We start from the raw sequence: 20,041 nt of genomic DNA, 5'->3' as shown, positions 1-20,041 counted from the left end.
GAGATATTATAGATCTTATAATTAAATGTTTCCCTGAGACATTTAAGTCTCTTCATTATCTACGATAATGATCAAAGCAGAAGAGGGAAGGGCACTCAACTTGGGTAGTTCATGCAACAATGTTGACCATTGTACTGCAGTGGTGTAATGGTTAGCATTTCTGCCTAGCAAGCAAGAAGACCCGGGTTCGAGTCCTGGCCGCAGCACAAATTTTAATTAATTTCTTATGCTTCGATCATTGTGCCTGGGATACAATGACAAGGGCTGTTTATGGATAGTGTGACCCACCAACCACTCTTGAGGGATCTATGGCAAATCGCCTTTGAGGAAAGGGACAATTTGGACTAACAGTGCCTTGATGAACTTGTGGATAGTATGCCACGACGAATACAGGCATGCATCAATGCAAGAGGACGTGCTACTGGGTATTATAGCAATTTGGGCCACCACCTCAGAAGGTCTTGCTGTATGATGGTACAACATGAAATGTATGGTTTCCATGAGCAATAAAAAGGACGGAAATGATGTTTATGTTGATGTCTCTTCAAATTTTCTGTACAGGTTCCGGAACTCTCGGAACCGAAGTGATGCAAAACTTTTTTTGATGTGTGTACTTTGTCAATAAAACAGTTCGTAATCTTGATTAGTCAAAACATGACGGTAATAAATTTTTCTCTAGGAGCCTATTAAAAAAGGGGGTTGTCTTATACTCGGGCCCATCGTATACTAAGGTAAATGCAGTACTAAATTGTGAGAATGTAGTGCCCTCTTCTTTCAAATGGAGGAAAAGTTTTTCACTGTATGTGAAATGAACTCTAATGAGGCTTTGGTCAACACATGCTATTCTGAAGATATTGAATAAAATAATTTAAGAGAGTTTGAGTTACTAGTTTTCAGTAGGTTGGATTCAATTTTTAAATATCTAGTGTCGAGGAATATCCTTCAGGAAATGACTAGCATAAGAAATCCAAATTCAGTTAGCAACAAATTTGGTGAAATAAGGAATTTACTGTACACCACTGTGTAGCACAACATTTGCATGGAAGCGTACAGTCGAAGATTTTCATTTCTATGATTTAGAATGTTTAGTGACAAACAACTCTGTGCACAGTTTTTTTGCATAATATTTTCCAAACGTATACAGAAACCAATATTTATGTTTATGTTACTATGCAGCTCTCTAACACCATGCTGGTAATTTTCTTTTTTAAAGTAAAAACACTTTAGACGTCAAATATGAATTTAAATCTTACCTCTAAAAAAAACTGACTCACTTTCTCTATCCCTCTCTCTCTGAACGTTTACATTTTAATAACACACACATAAATACATTCCCCTCTATAATGCTTCAAGCACATTAAATTCAATTATTCAAGTTAGTGTAAAAATCCAAGTCCCCCCCCTCCCTGCATCCAAAAAGGTACAGGCACTGAAGGATCAGTTATTTCATCACCTAGCACAGCTAGCTGCCTAGAACATTATTAAGAGAGCCAAGAACTTGCGTATGACCAACTGAAATCCAAGCTGGAACATCTTAACTTGTTATTAAAGAACAATGTCTGACAACAAAGCAGCTGTCAGCACTACTACTTACCAGAGGCACAATCTCCAGTCAAATAGGTCAAAACTAGTGCTCTCGATAGCCATCGGAGATAATGCATGTGCAACCAACCCTGAATCTGCAATATCTTTCTGTAGTACATTTCAAAAACTTTTATTCACTTCTTGTCACCATTGATTATCATCCACGTTTCATTTCTTTATGTTTGAATGTTACCGATTTCCTTTTTTACAGAAATGATGTTCTTGCTATTGCCATTCTGCATTTTAAATTTCTCTATTTTGGCCATAGTCAGTTATTTTGCTGCTCAATTGGCAAAACTTATCCACTACTTTTAAGTGTCTCATTTCCTTTAATTTGACTACATTCCATTATTATTTTTTATTAACTTCAGCTTGCAAGACCTTTTCAATAAAAAATACAGGGTGCCATTCAAAAAAGTCGTATCTGGGGAGGGGGTGGGGGGAACTACAATGAAGGCAATCATGCTGCTTGATGTCCCCCTGATGGCTAAAGAACATTTGCTTGAAAAATTTTGTAATTTGCATCTGGACAAACAGTTATTTATGGTGGTCAAGATAAATGGGACAACCTGTACAAAGCACTGTGTGTAAAACAGGAACAGCTTCTACTAGGCTAAAAATTTCATCACTGAAGACTAAACCTATGAAACTACACTCATTCTCCCAACCTTATTCATGGTCACCCTGACAAGCACACTATCTGACATCCATTAAGGTTATGTAAAATCCCTGAAATGTGTTAAAACTGTAATGAAAAACACACGTAATGCAGAATAAGAGCTAAAATAACTAGATGGAGATGTGACTGGCTGACCATCTTAAAAAAAGGAGGGGAGGGGGCGCACACAGGAGAGTCCCCTCGCTTCCTTGTATTTACCTGTCCTTTGTTTGAGAAGGAGCATTCATCGGTAAATAAAACATTGGAAAGAAGTTTGGGTTGGAGAGGATTTGCTGTTGTGCCCGCTGACAGAACTGCACACGATTCTGGGAATCATTCCCTCGAAATTCTTGATGTAGGTGTACATGGTATGGATGGAAGCTATGAATCATAGGTCTGTGTCCTGCTTCAGAAGGACTTCACCCCACCTGCGTGGCTGGAAGGAGATACAACATGGCCTAGTCGTGGGCTTTACTAGATGCAGTTTATTGCCATCAGCTCCAGCCACACTTCTTCCCATTGACACATGATTCTGTACCTCAACAGCGATGTGATAGCATGCAGGGGGGGGGGGGGGGGGGGTATCTGAGGATCACAACATGCGTCCTCGGCTGCTGCATCCACCCTTTCATATTCCATAATATCCATATACCCTGCCAGCCAGCAGAAAGACACCTCCTTCCCAGCACTTTTTAGGTGGAGGAGGGTGTCATGGATAGTCTGGACTACTACAGCTCCCGAGTAAAATAAATGATGGAAATTCAAATTAGCAGCATCAATTTTAACCCCATTTCCAGTGTTCCCGTGTGATCTGATTTGTTCACGAGTGGTTTCAGTCTGCTGTAGAAAAGTGCACTGACTTTAGTTTTGTAGTGAGGGTAATGGAGGAGGAAGGCTCCCAGCTGGCCGGCGTGCGCAATATTTTTGAAAATATTGCGAATCCTATATATCGATATTTAAATAAATATCATTATCGGCCCTTGATATACTGAAAAAAATTATTGACAAAAAAAATATTGACTTAGCAGCCAAAAAAAGTTTTCAGCTGCACATTGTAAATAAGTGCCAATTTTAGAGCTGTATATTTAGGTAGTGACTTACTATTAAATATTCTGTACATCAAAAGATAGCAGCAAGAAGTCAACAAGCTAGCAGCAAGAACAAAGTAAAATGATGCACGTTCATGGCTGGCAATAACCACTTTGCTAACAATGGTAACTGCAGGCGAGTTGCACAATAAAAGGTGTCGATGGATCCATCGTTCACTTTCGTCACATATCGCATTTGTCTGGAACATTTCCCCATATTTTCATTTCTGCAAATGCCAGCTACCTAGCAAGCCGTAATGTCAAAATTGTGTGGTTGAGTTAAACATTGCAGTTTCTGTTGGTAGCACTGAGTGCTGCTTACATCAGCATTTCTCCTCACATGTCTCTGCCTACTGGTAAGACTAATCTTAACATTTAGATTTTTGTTCATCAGTTTCAACAACTGTTTTTGAAGAATCATAGCACACTAGTTGGGTTAAAAATTATTTTTTAACGCAACTGTTGTGCTATTTCTTCATATCAGACATTTTGTTCTATCATTTACACCCCCCCCCGGTACAATTACTACTTTGTGCCATCTACCCTTGCTTCACACAGTCATAGAGAAAGACTGGACGCGATGGAAGCTCAAAAAATAGTAAGACTCCTTCACATGGTGAAAGTCAAATTATGTTCAACTACAATTTCAGAAGAACTACTTCAAATATTTTTTGAAATTTTTTTTAATAGAATAACATAAAAATATAGGCACTCAATATTGCCATTTCGATATTGATATACCGGTAAAAAAATTATCGCCGGTATATATCAATATTTTTTGGAAAAAGATATTGATGTATCAGTATCTTATCAACAGCTCTAGTGCATAAAGGGCAAGAAGACATCGGAAAATAAACTAAGATTGTAGTATTGAAAGTAGTGAAGTTTTTTTTTCTGGTCTGGCCAACAGTGAAGAAACCGTAATGTAAATTTTGTGCAAATTCATAAATTGATAGCAAAACCTAATGTTAATTCTGAATTGACTGTATTCCGTATTACGTGATCACATACTTTGATCCTCTAAGAAAGGGATACAAACAAAAATGGAAATTTACAGAATTTGACAATTTTAACAAAAATTTAGTGTGTAGAAATGTACTTGGCTATGACGACAGAGGAGAGCATCCAGTGGACAGAAAAGTACAGGGCAATCTCCGTTAAATAATTATGTTCTTAATCTTTTCCACTCCATTTTCTGTTCAGAAAGTGTAATGATGGACAAAAAAATTTAATGCAATGCAGACACACTACTGCGGAAAGAGTGAGGTTTTTGTGTAAAATCCACTTACTGCATACTGAGGACAACAGTCTTGTAGTATAATTCGATAAACCTGGGTTTCACAAAACCATATGAATAAATATATTTTGCTAGACTTCAATGGAAATAGTGGGCTGAAGATGTTACTTTTGTGTAGCATATATCGGTGATGGGTGCAGTGCCAAAGGTTCTTTCACAGCTGCAAATGAAAAAGAATTTTGGAGGTAGGGATATTCTCGGTCATATTCGGACAAGCTGTCGGAACTAAAGTCCTGGCAGTGGCATACAAGTAATCGTGCACTGTCATAACATGATGCAATAGTAATGTCTCATATGTTACCAGAATTAATTATATAGTTTAACAACTTTCTTGCTGGAAGTTTTTAGTAGATCCAACAGAACGCAAATTCATCAGTGACGAAATTGTTCATTACACAGGCGGAACAGTTTCACACAACTCACTATATTTTATATTTTTATCTCTGAATACTTTTTGTTTTCAGGATAAAACAGGTAACAAATGAATCTATAAACTCTGAGAATGTTCCTATATTTTTTTCCAATCCAAATATGTCACTGGTTCTGTTTTTCCCACATGTTGAAGAAAAAAAATATTTTTCTTGAAAACTCCTTGTAATATTAGGGATAGGACCAAATCAATTTTCCATTTTTGTAAATTGTCGCACACTCTTCCAATGGAGGCTGCAAAGACCAACACTCTTCTGTTTGTGTTGAGGGTTCAAAATAAAAGAAATTCTTCAGTAAACTGCGAGTTGTGTAGTGCATGTTATGCGGCGGACAAGGTGTGACGAAGTGCAGTGACCCAAATGAACAGTTGCATCAGGGCAGGCATAGTTGAAGGTTGTATCTATATTGAAAAATTTTTGGAGTACATTAATTAATATTTAGACTCAAATGACTTGATTTGTTGTTTTGGTATTTACCTATATTGCTTAAGTAGCTTATTTGTATTTACATTTCATACTTCATCATTTTTTGATGTATTCAGTTTATTTTATTTACTTAGTTGTCCCCGCGATGCAACGACGCTTAGCTCAGAATATTACTACTTACATTAAACTTAAAGGGACATCACATTTTTTAAATTTTTTTCTTTACTTTTTGGCGGTTTTACTGTGTTTTTTTAAATTTTAAATTTAAGTTCTATTTCATGATTTCTAAACTTTATATTTTACTGGAAGACATGGTATGATCGACACACTATTCCCGCATTCACACAAATACTTTCTTGGACGAAAACACAAAATTGCGATACGAGATCTTGCCTCCCCGAAATCTGCGTATACTGACAAGATATGTATTTTGATAAATAGCATTAAAGATACAAGATTTTGGCAATGCAATATCACATGTGCAGTTTTGAGCTACTATTAGCAATTAAAATACATTTCACTACAATAGTATTTTACCAATTGTCACTTATGCACAATTGGTGTGTTTCTTTTTTTAATTCACACGTTATGTTTTTAGTACATATTTGGTTAATTTAGGTAACATCAGCAATAAGCAGTGGCAGTAATTCTAAACCAAGTTGAAAGGAAATGGGTTGCCTTTGCCCCCTCTTGCAAAAGGCTGCCTAAACTATTGGGACAAAAATCACCTGATTAGTGTTGAACTGTAGACCCCAAAAAGAGCTACAAAAAAAAAGACTATCATATGTTTATCTTTTACAGTTGAGTAGCAATACCCTTTTTCTGCTTTGTAGGTGCTGAAACGGGCAACTTCAAAAGACAAAAACCATTGTTTGTAACTGTAAAAGATAAAATATATGTTCTCGTGGATGTTTATTTAGATCTTTTTGACCTCTGCTATCTGGTACTACGTATCTTGATGTAGCTCCTATGTATTATGTAGTGTATATCAAAAGAGTGCACGGGTGGAAAACATTTTTTTTGTATTTAGTTGATGAAATTTAAATGACTGCTTCATGGAACACAGCCAAGAACCATTACCCAGCTATCAAATAAAAAAATTGCATTGAAATCGGAGCTTTCATTTGAGAGCTACGATGCCACAGACAGATACACACGTTAAACTTTTAACACCCCCAGTTTGCACCAGACATTAAAAGGAGAAGGAACTGCAAAGTTGTGCCTCATCTGTTCAATTTTTCTAAAATTATCATTTACTTGCGCAAAAAAGGCCACATGAAAAATATCCATCTATTTCAAATATTGCCAATAACTGACACGAAGAACAGCACAAGCAACCTAGAAATAATGTGAAACAATAGTTTTCTGTCAAACAGAGTGAAGGGGAACTTGAAAACATTAAATTAAAGAGAGACGTCAGAAGGACAATTCTGACTCTTCCACAGATTCCATGAATTTTTCTCCTGGTATTAGAAATGTTCTCTGATGACAAATATTTATTTTTAGGTGTTTTTGGTTTTACAGTAATACTACTATGAAATAGTTAGCGTACAAGTAGTTTTAGTTCAATTTATGTGGTGTGATGAAATGATTAAACAAATGACACAATAAATCCTGATATATTTTCTGGGGAAAAGACGGGTATTAAGGAAGGACACACTACACAATATATCCATGATGCAAGCACAACTAGGACAAATCAAAGAAAAAATACTCTGTACACAAGACCTATTTTCCCATACAATTCAATTCACAGATCAATCAACGTAAATTACATTAATAGAAAATGAGGATAATTCAACATAAAGTCTTATTTTATTTTTAACAGCCTAAATTGGAACAAATGTACGAACTGAATGTAATAAATAGACATTAAAGATGTTAATACATAATGTACCACCTGATTAAAATGCCACAAAGTGTATTTCTGGTATATCATGTTTATACATTACCTGATCCTAAACAACCAGACACCTATTATTGAACATTAATGTGGGTTATGTCCCTCCTTCACTTCTAACACCTGGAACTCTGCTGGGGACACTTTCAGCGAAGTTCCGGAATGTCTGTGGAGGAATGGAAGCCCATTCTTCCTCAAGGGCGCAAACCACAGAAGGCAGTGATGCTGCACACTTGGGTCTGGAGCGAAGTGGTTGGTACTCTGTGCAGGTCAGTCCATTTCAGGACTGCAGGGTGCACTGTCATGCTGATGCTATCAGCCATTGTTTCTGAACAGTTTCACTACCATACACAGTACACAATGCTGTCAAATGTTTTCATTTCCTTCTGCATTTAGGATTTTCTTAAGCATAACAGGGAACCACACATTAACCATGAAAAATAACCCCATACTGTAACTCCACCTCACCCATACTTCGTTGCTGACATTACACAATGGCAGGTATTTGGCAAACCCAACCATTCAACCAGATTGTCACACGGTATAGTGCGATTCATCACTCCAAATGACTTTTTTTCCAGCGATCCACTGTTCACTGACATTACTCTTTACATCGCATCAAGTGTCGCTTAACGCTGACTACAGAAATGTGTGGCTTATGAGCAGCTGCTCGGCCAATGGGCATTTATTTAACTGTGGTTGTTCCTTCATGTTCCACTTCACTTCACAAACACATCACTGTCAGTAAACTTAGGCAATTTTAGAAGGGTTTAAATGTTACTGACAGATATGTTACTCAGGTAACTCACAATGACTATTCAAAGGTCAACATCATTGAACTCTCCTGGCTGACCCCTTTTGCCGTTACTGCTTCTCTACTGACAACACAATACTGCCTGCCAATTTTTATACTGGTGGGCCTGCCTCAAGACAGCTAATGGTCAATTCCACATTACATAGGGATGTCCAGATATTTCTGATCAGATAGTGCATGTGACACTGTGGTAGGTTAGTACAACAATGTGGATTTTCGAAAAAACGAATCAACAATTACAAGCTTATTGCCACCGACACATCACTATGACTATGCACATGTGAGAAATCACTACGAGTGGTTATTTTTGTTTTACTCTATATGAAGAATTCTGGAAGTACAGGCTGTTTCTTGCTTTTCTTAACTAACTGAAACCTCGGTTGTCATTTAAAAACTATTTTCCTCCAGCCCTACAAGATGATGAGGACACATTTAACAAAAGACATTACCAACCTGTTCTGCAGTAAGAGGCAGCCAATATATACATGGTGCTGTTTTTGTCTTCCTGAACAAATCGTCCAAAAGTTTTGCTGGTGCATCATCCTCTTTTTTCTTACTTTTTCTAGCTGGAAATCATGAAAATTCAAGTTAGTTTCTACACAGTCACCCACATCACAAACTGAAATGCATAGCCTGATCCACTACATAATTAAAAAGGTCAATCTACCAGATATGTCAGAAGGAGATGTGCTCCTGCTCCTATGTGGCTTATCTTTGCGAGATTTTCGTTCCCTGTCTTTGGTTCTTTCTTCTGATCTGCTATCTCTTTCAGGAGACATTTGCCCGATCTTACCAAGATCCCACTCTCTAACAGCAGGAGGAACCTGAAATAACATTTAATGTTTATAGAGCGCTTAATAAATGAAAGATTCCACTTAGAAGTGTAAGTTTACACACACACACACACACACAAAATGCTATACGTGGCTTCAGATTTGCCAATTTACGTCTAGCCTGAGTGCCCAGGTCTAGAACAGAAAATTTTAAGATACTATAACGAAATAGAAGTTACAAAAATAGATCATTAAGAAAGTTTTTATTTTGGTGTATATTCACAAATTAAATATAGAAACATCAGTGTGGGATCCGTACCAGATCGGTTTGATGGAGGAGATAGAGAAGATCCAAAGAAGAGCGGCGCGTTTCGTCACAGGGTTATTTGGTAACCGTGATAGCGTTACGGAGATGTTTAATAAACTCAAGTGGCAGACTCTGCAAGAGAGGCGCTCTGCATCGCGGTGTAGCTTGCTCGCCAGGTTTCGAGAGGGTGCGTTTCTGGATGAGGTATCGAATGTATTGCTTCCCCCTACTTATACCTCCCGAGGAGATCACGAATGTAAAATTAGAGAGATTAGAGCGCGCACGGAGGCTTTCAGACAGTCGTTCTTCCCGCGAACCATACGCGACTGGAACAGGAAAGGGAGGTAATAACAGTGGCACGTAAAGTGCCCTCCGCCACACACCGTTGGGTGGCTTGCGGAGTATAAATGTAGATGTAGATGTAGCTTCAGTGTGTGTGTGTGTGTGTGTGTGTGTGTGTGTGTGTGTGTGCGCGCGCGCGCACGCGCGTGTGTAAAATGTCTCACTGAAGACTAACATGAACTTTTCTTATGAGAGATAGTTTTCTTTTGAATAAATTTGGCAGAACACTATTAATACTGAACCAGGACTGTGTGTCTTTGCTTCGCTTGTCATCAACTGGCTCATGAGCAACACTAACCATACCTATCCTGTAACGTTCCTGATGATGAGAAATGGCGTCTCTATGCTAACATAACGAAAAGAAAGGAATGGTTGAGCCCAAACAAAGCAGCAACTTCCCGTACAAAGACTGGTGCGCATCCAAATAAGATAATATTTATGCATCTAGGGGAAACAGTAATGGTGTGGTGTACTATGAATTGCTTACCCGAACTATAACCATCACTGCTGGCATTTTACTATCAACAACTGAGATGTCTTGCAGGTGCAATCCAAGGAGGATGACTAGAGACTGCGTGAAGTGATGCTGCTCTACAATAAAGATCGTCCGCATTGTGCTAGACTGACAAAAAACTGTGTACAGGAGCCAGGTTGTGAAGTCATTCTGCATCCCCCTTATTCACCTGATTTTGCGTCCTAGATTTTCAGCTATTCCACTCTCCAGCGAACAACCTTCAAGGAACTTCCTTTCCAGATGAAAATGCATTCTGAACATGGCTCGAAGAGTTCTTCACTTAAAAACCCAATTGATTTCCACAGTCAAGGAATCTACACTGAAGTGCCAAAGAAACTGGTATAGGTATGCGTATTCAAGTACAGACATGTGAACAGACAGAATATGGCACTGCAGTCGGCAACACCTATATATGACAAGTGTCGGGCACTGTTGTTAGACTGGTTACTGCTACTACAATGTTAAGTTATCAAGTTATAAGTGAGTTTGAGCGTCGCGTTATAGTCGTTGTACAAGTGACGGAAAACAGAATCTTTGAGGTAGTGATGAAGTGGGGAATTTCCTGTACGACCATTTCATGAGTGTACCGTGAATATCAGGAATCAGGTAAAACATCAAATCTCCGACATCGCTGCAGCCAGAAAAAGATCCTGCAAGAACGTGACCAACGGCGACTGAAGAGAATGGCTCAACATAACAGATGTGAAACCCTTCAGCAAACTGCTGCAGGTTTCAATGCTGGACCATCAACACATGTCAGTGTGCGAACCATTCAACGAAACATCAATATGGGCTTTGGGAGCCAAAGGCCCACTCGTGAACCCTTGATGACTGCATGACACAAAGCTTTACACATAGCCTGGGCCTGTCAACACAGACATTGGACTGTTGATGACTGAAAACATGTTGCCTCGTCGGACAAGTCCCGTTTCAAATTGTATGAAGCGGATGGACATGTACAGGTACAGAGACAACCTCGTGAATCCATGGACTTTGTATGTCAGCAGGGGACTGTTAAAGTTGGAGGAGGCACTGTAATGTTATGGGGAATGCACAATTGGAGTTATGAGGGACCCGATACGTCTATGTATGACTCTGACATGTAACACGTACGTAAGCCTTCTGTCTTATCACCTGCTTCCATTCACATCTCCAGCGTGCATTCCCACAGACTTGGGCAATTCTAACAGGAAAATGCGACACCCCAAATGTTCAGAATTGCTATAGTGTGGCTCCAGAAACACACTTCTGAGTTTAAACACTTCTACTCGCCACCAAACTCCCCAAACATGAACATTACTGACTACATCTGGGATGCCTTGTAACATGCTGTTTAGAAGAGATCTCCACAGCCTTGCACTCTTCAAATTTATGGACAGCCCTGCAGGATTCATGATGTCAATTCCCTCCCACTACTTCAGACATTAGTCGAGTCCATGCCATGTCGTGTTGCGGCACTTCTGCGTGCTAGCGGGGGCCCTACATGCAGGCAAGTACACTAGTTTCTTTGGTTCTTCAGTGTAAATGTTGCCCCACGGTTGGCAGACTGTTGTAAATACTGAAGGTGAATATACTATTGATGACTAAAGTCTCTGTTATGTGTATCTGTTCTGTTTCCTAAACTTATGGAAAAACGCTACAAACTCGTGCACTATCTCAATATATATATAAATGGGAAATACTGCTAGCAAACATCTAGAGAAGTTATGCACCGATTGACTTTTAGATTTTTACACGATACCTTAATAAACATTTGGACAGACATAGACTATACTTTTTTTTTTAATTCTCTCTCTCTCTCTCACACACACACACACACACACACACACACACACACAGAGGCAAACTTTATTACCAAAAATCTCGAAAAGTTCATGACCCACATACTTCAAATATTTGCATAATACTCTAATAAATGCTTGGCCAGACACAGGCTACATATTATTTTAAAATACTGTATATCCACGTATAATCCATGCACCATTATTTTAAGGGGGAGGGAGGACTTTGTGTTTTATTTAAAAAAATACTTATGTAATGATTTTATTCACTTTTGTCATCACTAGCAGAAGAATGATCATTGTCGTCGACACCTTCCCATAGAGTGTCGTCCTTGCTTCTGTCAAGTGAATTTGCAAAACCACATTTTTTGAAGAATTTTTCTGCAAGTGGTAGCAGAAACGAGTCCCAAGCACATTTCACCCAATCACAAACCTGAGACAAATCCAGCCACTTGAATTTTCCACTCGGCATGAACTTGTAGTTTCCATCAGCTCTCCATTGTGTACACTGCTGTTTAAATGCAGCTTTGAATGGTCGATTTACACACACATCAAGTGGTTGCAGGACAGGTGTTAGGCCTCTAGGGATAATGACCAAGTCAGTTTTCCTTTTCTGTAACTTCCTCACACTTCCTCAATTATATGTCCATGGAAACTGCCCAGGACCAACATGTCATATTCATTCAGCAGCACACCAGGGCGACATTGCCGATCATGGGTCACCCAGTCATCCACAAGATAGTCACCGCTTATCTGTAATGTCGCTTCTCATCTACAAAATCACAAAGCCTATTTTTTGAGGTCTGAATGCTTCGCTTTTCGGCTGCAAAATGCCTGGTGATTAGAGTTTATTTCTTGATGTAATTTTTTGTTTTTTCACCCATCACTAATACAATCCCAGCTCACATCATACTACCTTCCTGTTGCATAGTTTCCAATGCTCTCTGCTTCTTCAATAATTTTTGGTTTTTCTTTAGCTGTGTATGAGCGATAACGAGAACTTGTAGCCACGATTAAAAAGTTAACACTGTTAATACCTCACTTCTAATGTGTTACTGACGTGTCACAGACTGAGGCCGCAAGAATGTTATAGTGTAACGGGATATACTGCTGGATTCAGAGCAGTACCAATCTTATTACAATTAATCCGCACACCCAGTTTTTGTCCTTAAATTCAGGAAAAATTATGAACTGATTATTGTGCATATACAGTATACCGCATATAAATATGTAAGAGGTTAACAATTTTCATTTGAGCGTGTTGCTGCAGCATATATACAACCCAGTGTTAACTCCAATGTGGGTATATAAGCACTGACATGTAGGCAAGGGAAAAGTGTGGCATTTTTGTCTTTTCAATGTGCAAGTGGTTAAGTGTGGAAATGTGAACTATGGCGAAGTTATTACAAAATGAGTCCAAATAGGACCAAAGTGCAGTTATTCTTTTCTTGAATGCAGAAAGATGAACACCAGTGGACATCCATCAAGGAATGACAATGTGTACAGGGCAGCATGTCTGCCGAAAACCAACAATGTGGAATGGTGCGCCAAGTTCCATACTGGTCGCGATTTGAAACGACGCTGGTCAATCTGGGAGGCCAGCCTCATCCATTATGGACAACAAGTGGGTGGTTCATGATGCAATTGGGGTGGACCAGCACAACCACTCATGGACTTGCAAAGAATCTCAACATCAGCTTTGGTAGTGTCCAACACACTATATGGCAGGATTTAGGCCACCATAAGGTCTGGTGCCAGTGGATAACTATGTTGAATGCCGAACGAAACCGGATGGCTGTTTCCTGTAGCACCTGATACATTCCAGTACTGAAGGCAACACATTACTTGAGCGCATTTTTGCAAGTGATGAAAGTGCCACCATAGGGAACTGGAATCTAAAGCATTGACGATGCCATGGTGTCGTTCCCCGTCCCCTCATCCCAAGAAGTTCCAAGGTCCAGCAATCTGCTGAATAGGTGTTGCTCATCCTGTTCTTTGATTACCGGGGCCCACTGCTTATTGATTTCAATTGATTGATTATGGAGTGCAATTAAAGTGAAACATCCAGGAAAAATATGACAAGCAATGCTGCTACTTCACGATAACGCACGTCCGCATATCACAAATGTTGTACTGGAGAAATTGTGCTAACTCAGGTGGGAGATGCTTGAGCACCCACCCTATAGTTCGGAATCTCTACCCAAGTAATTATCATGCATTTGGTCCCTTAAAAATGGCCTCATCCAGTTGGATGAGGATGTAGAACAGGTAGTTACACTTCTTCACACAGCAGGACACTGTTTCACCAAATGCGTACCTTCAACTTCATGCATCGGTGGGATGATTGCCTCAATGCTGAACCGATTGTACTGTGTATATGTGCAATTTCATTTACTTTTTCAGTCAGTTTTAACTACAATAGAATGTCAAATCGCACAGGTCATGTTACCCATCATCTCGGATGTTCATGAAACTTTGCTTATACTTATAACATAAGAATTTGGGCAGAATCTTTTTGCTCTCAGGCTACAACTTTTTTTTTTTTAAATTATTATTAATATCCAAATTTAAATGTGGTGATATTCTGATAACTGGACTCTGCAAGAATGTCAATACAAAATAGTAATTACCTGCATAAATGGCCATGATTCAGGTGTTTATGAAGCTTTCGATTTGGAATTTTTTTTGTAATGTAAGAGATGCACATAGTTAACAGACATTTAATTATTTAAGCAGCAAAATTACAAAGAATACAAAAAAAATTAATGTGTGTAACTTTCCAATTTCCGGAAAAGTACAGACACATTCATAAATACTATACTCACAGTTCTCCAACCTGGTGGGAACTTATGATTGGTCTTAAAATAATCCCCAAGGCAGTACACATTGTAATAAAATAAAATTATTAATTGGTTTTCTACAAATGGACAGACAAATAAACCTGAAATAGCAATACCTGACACCCACTGCTGCAATAGCCTATGCAAAATTTCTCGACACACTTAATGTAGTTAGAGAGAAAAAAATGGAAATTTTTTTACAAACATAAATGCCGCAACTGAAGCTTGTTATTTGCATTGCTTTACTTCAGACAAAAGTAATAATAACAACAGAAAGTATCTTGTTTTCAACACATCACTGTCATATTTCCCCAGATGTCACAGACGGGAAAAAATTAATGACTATTCTTGAATTATAGGAATATAGAAAATCAACTTAAGCTGTTGTGGTACAAACAAAAATGATTATAAAAAAAGCCCTCCGAGTTTTGATAGATACTGGATGATCATTTAACATATATGCCATCATTGTCCAGAAGATCATTGAAATCAGATTATGTACACTGACAATCTATAGTAAGGCTGCCTCATGAAAGTAAAGGGCCCAAAGTTATAAATTTCATTGAAACATTTTCATTACACGGGTTAATTTTATTTAGGGTGTCAAATTACAATCTTTAAACAATGATTATTCAGCCACACTAATGTTAATTTAAAATCTACATGTTCAGCAGTGAAGATCCTGAAACTTATCAATGAAACTTCTTAAGAGCATCTCTGTTTTTAATCCATTGTGACAAATTACATTCTGTTAACTTCATATCTTTTTTATTAAAGTAATACATTCTGCCTAATAATGTTGATTCAGGTACACCAATATCACATAAAATGCTTTTCAAAGGCACAAAACAAGTCTTCCTTCTTAGGCCAAAAGAATGACACTGCTGGTCCATGTGGGTGGAGAAAAAGTACTTAAACGTCATCTTCATCACAAACATTTCTGACGAAGGCATGTCCACTGTGGGCATTTTCATTGAATGAAAAAACGAAGGAAGACTTTTCAGAAGAAGTTAATTTTCTAATCTCTAAAGATTTTCTAATCTCTAAAGAATCACAAGAAAATGGTTTGTAATGGTGAAAATTCCTGATACCAGGTATTATGCAGGTTGTTGAAAATCTCTTCTCGAGATTCTTGTGAAGGAAATCTACATTGACTTTCCCTTAGAGGTGAAAAAAACATGTCAATATTAGCTTTGCAGAAATCCTAAACATCAGATGCACATGTTATTTGTGCATCATCTGCTAGTCGAAGACTAGCTCTTCTCAATATATATTTTATAGTTTTTCCCAAACCATTGTACATGGATTTACCATGGCTAGTAGCAAAAAAGGAATGCTCAGCATCAATAGAAAAATCATTTTTGTGCTCAAACAAATTTTTAAAGCTTTTTATATTGAGCAGCGCATCCATCAGCAAAATAATGCACTTCCTTCACTTGTGGGTAATGCTCTGCCAGCCACTTAACCATTTCTTTCTGGACATCATTTACAAATTCTATGTCCTGTTCCATATCATCACTAATAAAGCAGTGGCTCACCATTACCAATTTACTTTCTTCATTTACCACAAATACACACGGGTGGGATTTACAGCTGATTCTCGTCCAGTGGTAATTCTCAATGAAATTGAGAATTACAAAACTGTAGTTTTCAGCAAAGTCCATTAACAGAATTGCTTTTTCCAGAGTTAAGACTTTCTTTCAATTTTTTGAAAGATTTTGATTGACACTTAGATGTAAACGAGTGTGGTATAAGTGCCTGTAATTTTGTTACCAATAAGTCTATGTATTCACCAACAGTTGCAGACTGCTTTACTTATACTGCCCGATGACCCGTGTTTATCCACTGGCTGAACTCAATTTCATCATCAGTATCTTTGTAAGCTAATTTCCGTTTTAATAATTCTGACAGTCCTTCGACAATGGGACAATTATCACAGTGATTAAGCATGCAGTCATAGTTTTCAGAGTCATGAACAAGAAACATGTTCTTTGTATGTTTCTTCCATGTGTTCCGCATCCAAAAGCAGTTTTACGTTTTGGTGGATCCATTCTTACGACTAGAATATGACTACAGAAAATCATCCTAAACATTGCAGTCCTACCATTTCACAAATTAAAACTTTGCAAAATACTGTCATGGAAGCTGTTTTCATCACAGATCCAGAAGCTGGAGACCTCTTTGTCATATACTGTATACAAAATGATACCAACCACTTTCCCGTTCACTTTCAAGCACCTTCAACTGCCAATCAAGGTTTTCTTTGCAGTTATAATAAACAAGGTCTCAAGGTTAGAGAGAGGTGGAAGTGAAGGAGGCGGGGGAGGAAACAGAAATACAGAGGGGGGAAGGAGGAGATGGACAGAGAGGAAGGGAGGAGGAAATGTGGAAGGGGAGAGAGAGAGGGAGAGGGAGAGGGAGAGGGAGAGGGAGAGAGGGAGAGGGAGAGAGAGAGAGGGAGAGAGAGAGAGGGAGAGAGAGAGAGAAAAGAGGGGGTGGGGGAGGAAGGAAGAGAAATTTGATAAGGAAGCAAGGCAACATTAACAAATTCATTATATAAGGATTAAATTGATCTTGACAGTGGTCTAGCCTGAGCAGCCATAGGTATAGTTCAATTCTTTTATCTTGGTGGCTCGCGCATGCCTGCCCAGATGCAGGAGATTGCTGCGTTGCCAGTTGCACGCGCCAAGAGAAGCAGCGCCATAATATAGTATAGTATAGTTCGCAAACTTACGTTTAGGGGGGAGCGCGCAGTTTATGAAGTAAAGAGACCACGCCCGCATTAACCCTTTCGCTGCTACAGAGGCGTGCTCCCCGCATTCCGCACTGTGCGTGATTTTCTCATCACTGTACTGCTCGCCTGTGCAGACACATGGTGTTCTGACTGCGTTGACACACTTATCATTCTATTTCACAAAAACTATTTGGCCCAAAAATTTGATTTTTACACATCTTCTTGACTGATACCTTCCCCCCATAAATGACTTAATATTGTTTCGATGTTCAACGCAGTTATTGAGCAGCATTAAATGTAGTAAACCATTGCACGAAAAGAGTTCGCAGAGGTAAAAGTCCACAGCATATACTTTCCGTATGGTCGATTTTAGTTGCCACTAGAAATTTCAAAAAATTACATTCAAACGAATAAATTTCATGAAGTAAGACACTTCGATATTGTTTTTAAATAAAGAAAATATTAAGCACCGAACAAGGTTCGAACTCAGAACCTTTTGCTTAGCAGCCAAGAACCTTAACCATTACGCTAACGCAGCTCATCACTCAATGGAATTCCTGAAGGACTTTAAAGCACCACGCAAAATACCGACAAACACTGTTGTTATGACTATGAATTACTCACGTCAAAGTACAATAGGAAATAAACAATTACTGCTGTTCTTTATCACGAAAAAACGGTTAGTGAGAATGAATTTCCTTGCTATCGCCTGAATTAGGAGGCTTATTGCTTGTTTGGTTTAATTAATTAATAGAATATGAAGTAATTGGAATAAAGAATGTTTTTTTCCAAACTACCTTTTGTAGAAAGTCTGCTATCAAGACATTGCTTTTGTTCAATTACTTTATTTATGACTGAACGTTTCCAAAACTGAAGACACTCGTCCGTGCTCTGCACTGCAGCCGAGCTCTGGCAACGTCGTTCTCTGTTCATTGGCTGACTGTGTTTTGTGACATCAGATGCGCAGAACGAACCTAAACTCGGCCGCCGTCGCAAATGACGCGCACTTTAGTGGTCCTGTGAATGTGAGGTGTGCTTACTTGTGTGAATACAAAAGGGGGTTTCTTTTCTAATGAAGGCTTTGGCCACACGCTTAATGTGTAACAGTCTTTTTGTTGTGCCTGTTTGCAGTGAATAGCAATCTATCCTTCCCATAATTGCTGACAATATTTCTGATTCCTGTGCAGAATGTCTGACTGTGTAAAACAAATTTTTTTAGAGGTTATAATTTCTATAATTATCTGGACAACAGTTTCTGAGTGGCGCAGGACTACTTTATGAACTACCCAGCACATCACAACTCATTTATCGTATTTATCATAGGTTGTTGTTCTCTGGGCAGATATTACAATTAGCTCCACTAAACATGCATCGACACATCGAAGTAGTAAATAATTTTCGAAAATGTAGCTTCCCTTAATATAAAAAATAATATTTGGAGCTTCTGCAACAACTCAGCTGTTTCATTTCGATATAGTACCACCTTTTGGAAGTTTTCATTGCAGAAATAAAGGAGTTTAGTGTGGACTCTACCTTGATTAACTCGTAGAGAACTTATTAGTGAGCAAGGCATTTAAACTCAGTTTTATGGAGGTATAGGTAGTTATAATTTTTAAACAGAAACCACACATCAGCTACATTGGTACATTAAAAGCAGAGTTGTTTTTAAGGTAACAGCCCCTCTTAGCATCTGTGCGAAATGAAGTTTCAAAACAACTCACCTTCTGTGTCCTCTGTTCTGGCGGTGCAGCTCCCCTTTCCTTAACTCGCCCCCTGTCCCTCTCCCTTTCACGTTCTCTGTCTCGTTCTTTGTCACGCTGCTGCTGAGATGCAACCCAGTTCTCAACAAGTGGAATATTTCCGCCTTGCACAGGCAGAGAGACTGGAGGCACTCTTTCCACCTGTAGCGGATCTGTCTTGCGCACAACACTGTCAGTTTCACCCGCTGCCTTTGCTGCTTCCATATCTTCTCTTCGTCCAAAATCTACACACAACTGTTTTGGATTGGAGACAGGCCACCTTATACCATGGAGCGCATGCCGTGTCTCCCTTGCTTGGTCCTCTGTTTCGTACTATGTAACAAACAACATCTCATCTCATTAGCAAATCCAACCTTCCTCATAATTTTCAAGACAGCTTAAGTTCTCATATTTATATAATTATATGATTTTGCAAATGACCTTATACAAAGAATGAACTTTTTGTTGTTCAAAAATGACATTCCCATAAATAAATAACTGACATCAAACAAATCACAACGCTAACAGAGAGTTACGACGTTTTAAAGAGTACTGAATAATCAAACACACGAAAACTGACAAAAATTTGCTGTAATATTTTATTCCTCATAGCTCCTGCATTCAGAAATTTTTCTCTGCAGAGTAACTGCAAGTTCGTTTGTGAATGGAAATCTTTGAGTGGCTAGCAGCAACACAGCTAAATATATAAAACTGAAACCAGTTATAATGGCGTCAAAGTGACTGACGGTTTACAGTCATTATAGACGGTGGTAGCACGAACTGTGTTTTTGCCTTGTTTTTTGAAAAAAATTTGCA

At 38.6% G+C, this 20,041-nt stretch overlaps 1 protein-coding gene across 4 annotated transcripts in view; it reads right to left on the bottom strand.

The window, feature by feature from the left end:
* LOC124777127 (apoptotic chromatin condensation inducer in the nucleus) overlaps nt 1–20,041 on the bottom strand; it is a 111,745-nt gene that overhangs the window by 6,978 nt on the left and 84,726 nt on the right. For all 4 annotated transcript variants that reach the window (XR_007015689.1, XM_047252415.1, XM_047252416.1 and 1 more), the window contains exons 10-12: nt 19,208–19,558; nt 8,863–9,019; nt 8,649–8,761 (exon numbers count right to left, since the gene is read on the bottom strand). Coding sequence is in view for 3 of the 4 variants with exons in the window: in XM_047252415.1 (XP_047108371.1) it covers nt 8,649–8,761; nt 8,863–9,019; nt 19,208–19,558 (621 nt within the window). In the remaining variant the exon portion in view is untranslated. The remainder of the gene's footprint in view (nt 1–8,648; nt 8,762–8,862; nt 9,020–19,207; nt 19,559–20,041) is intronic.

This window comes from Schistocerca piceifrons, chromosome 2, assembly GCF_021461385.2.
Source record: "Schistocerca piceifrons isolate TAMUIC-IGC-003096 chromosome 2, iqSchPice1.1, whole genome shotgun sequence".
NCBI classification, from domain to species: domain Eukaryota; kingdom Metazoa; phylum Arthropoda; class Insecta; order Orthoptera; family Acrididae; genus Schistocerca; species Schistocerca piceifrons.
This window is presented reverse-complemented; position numbering and strand designations above follow the sequence as displayed.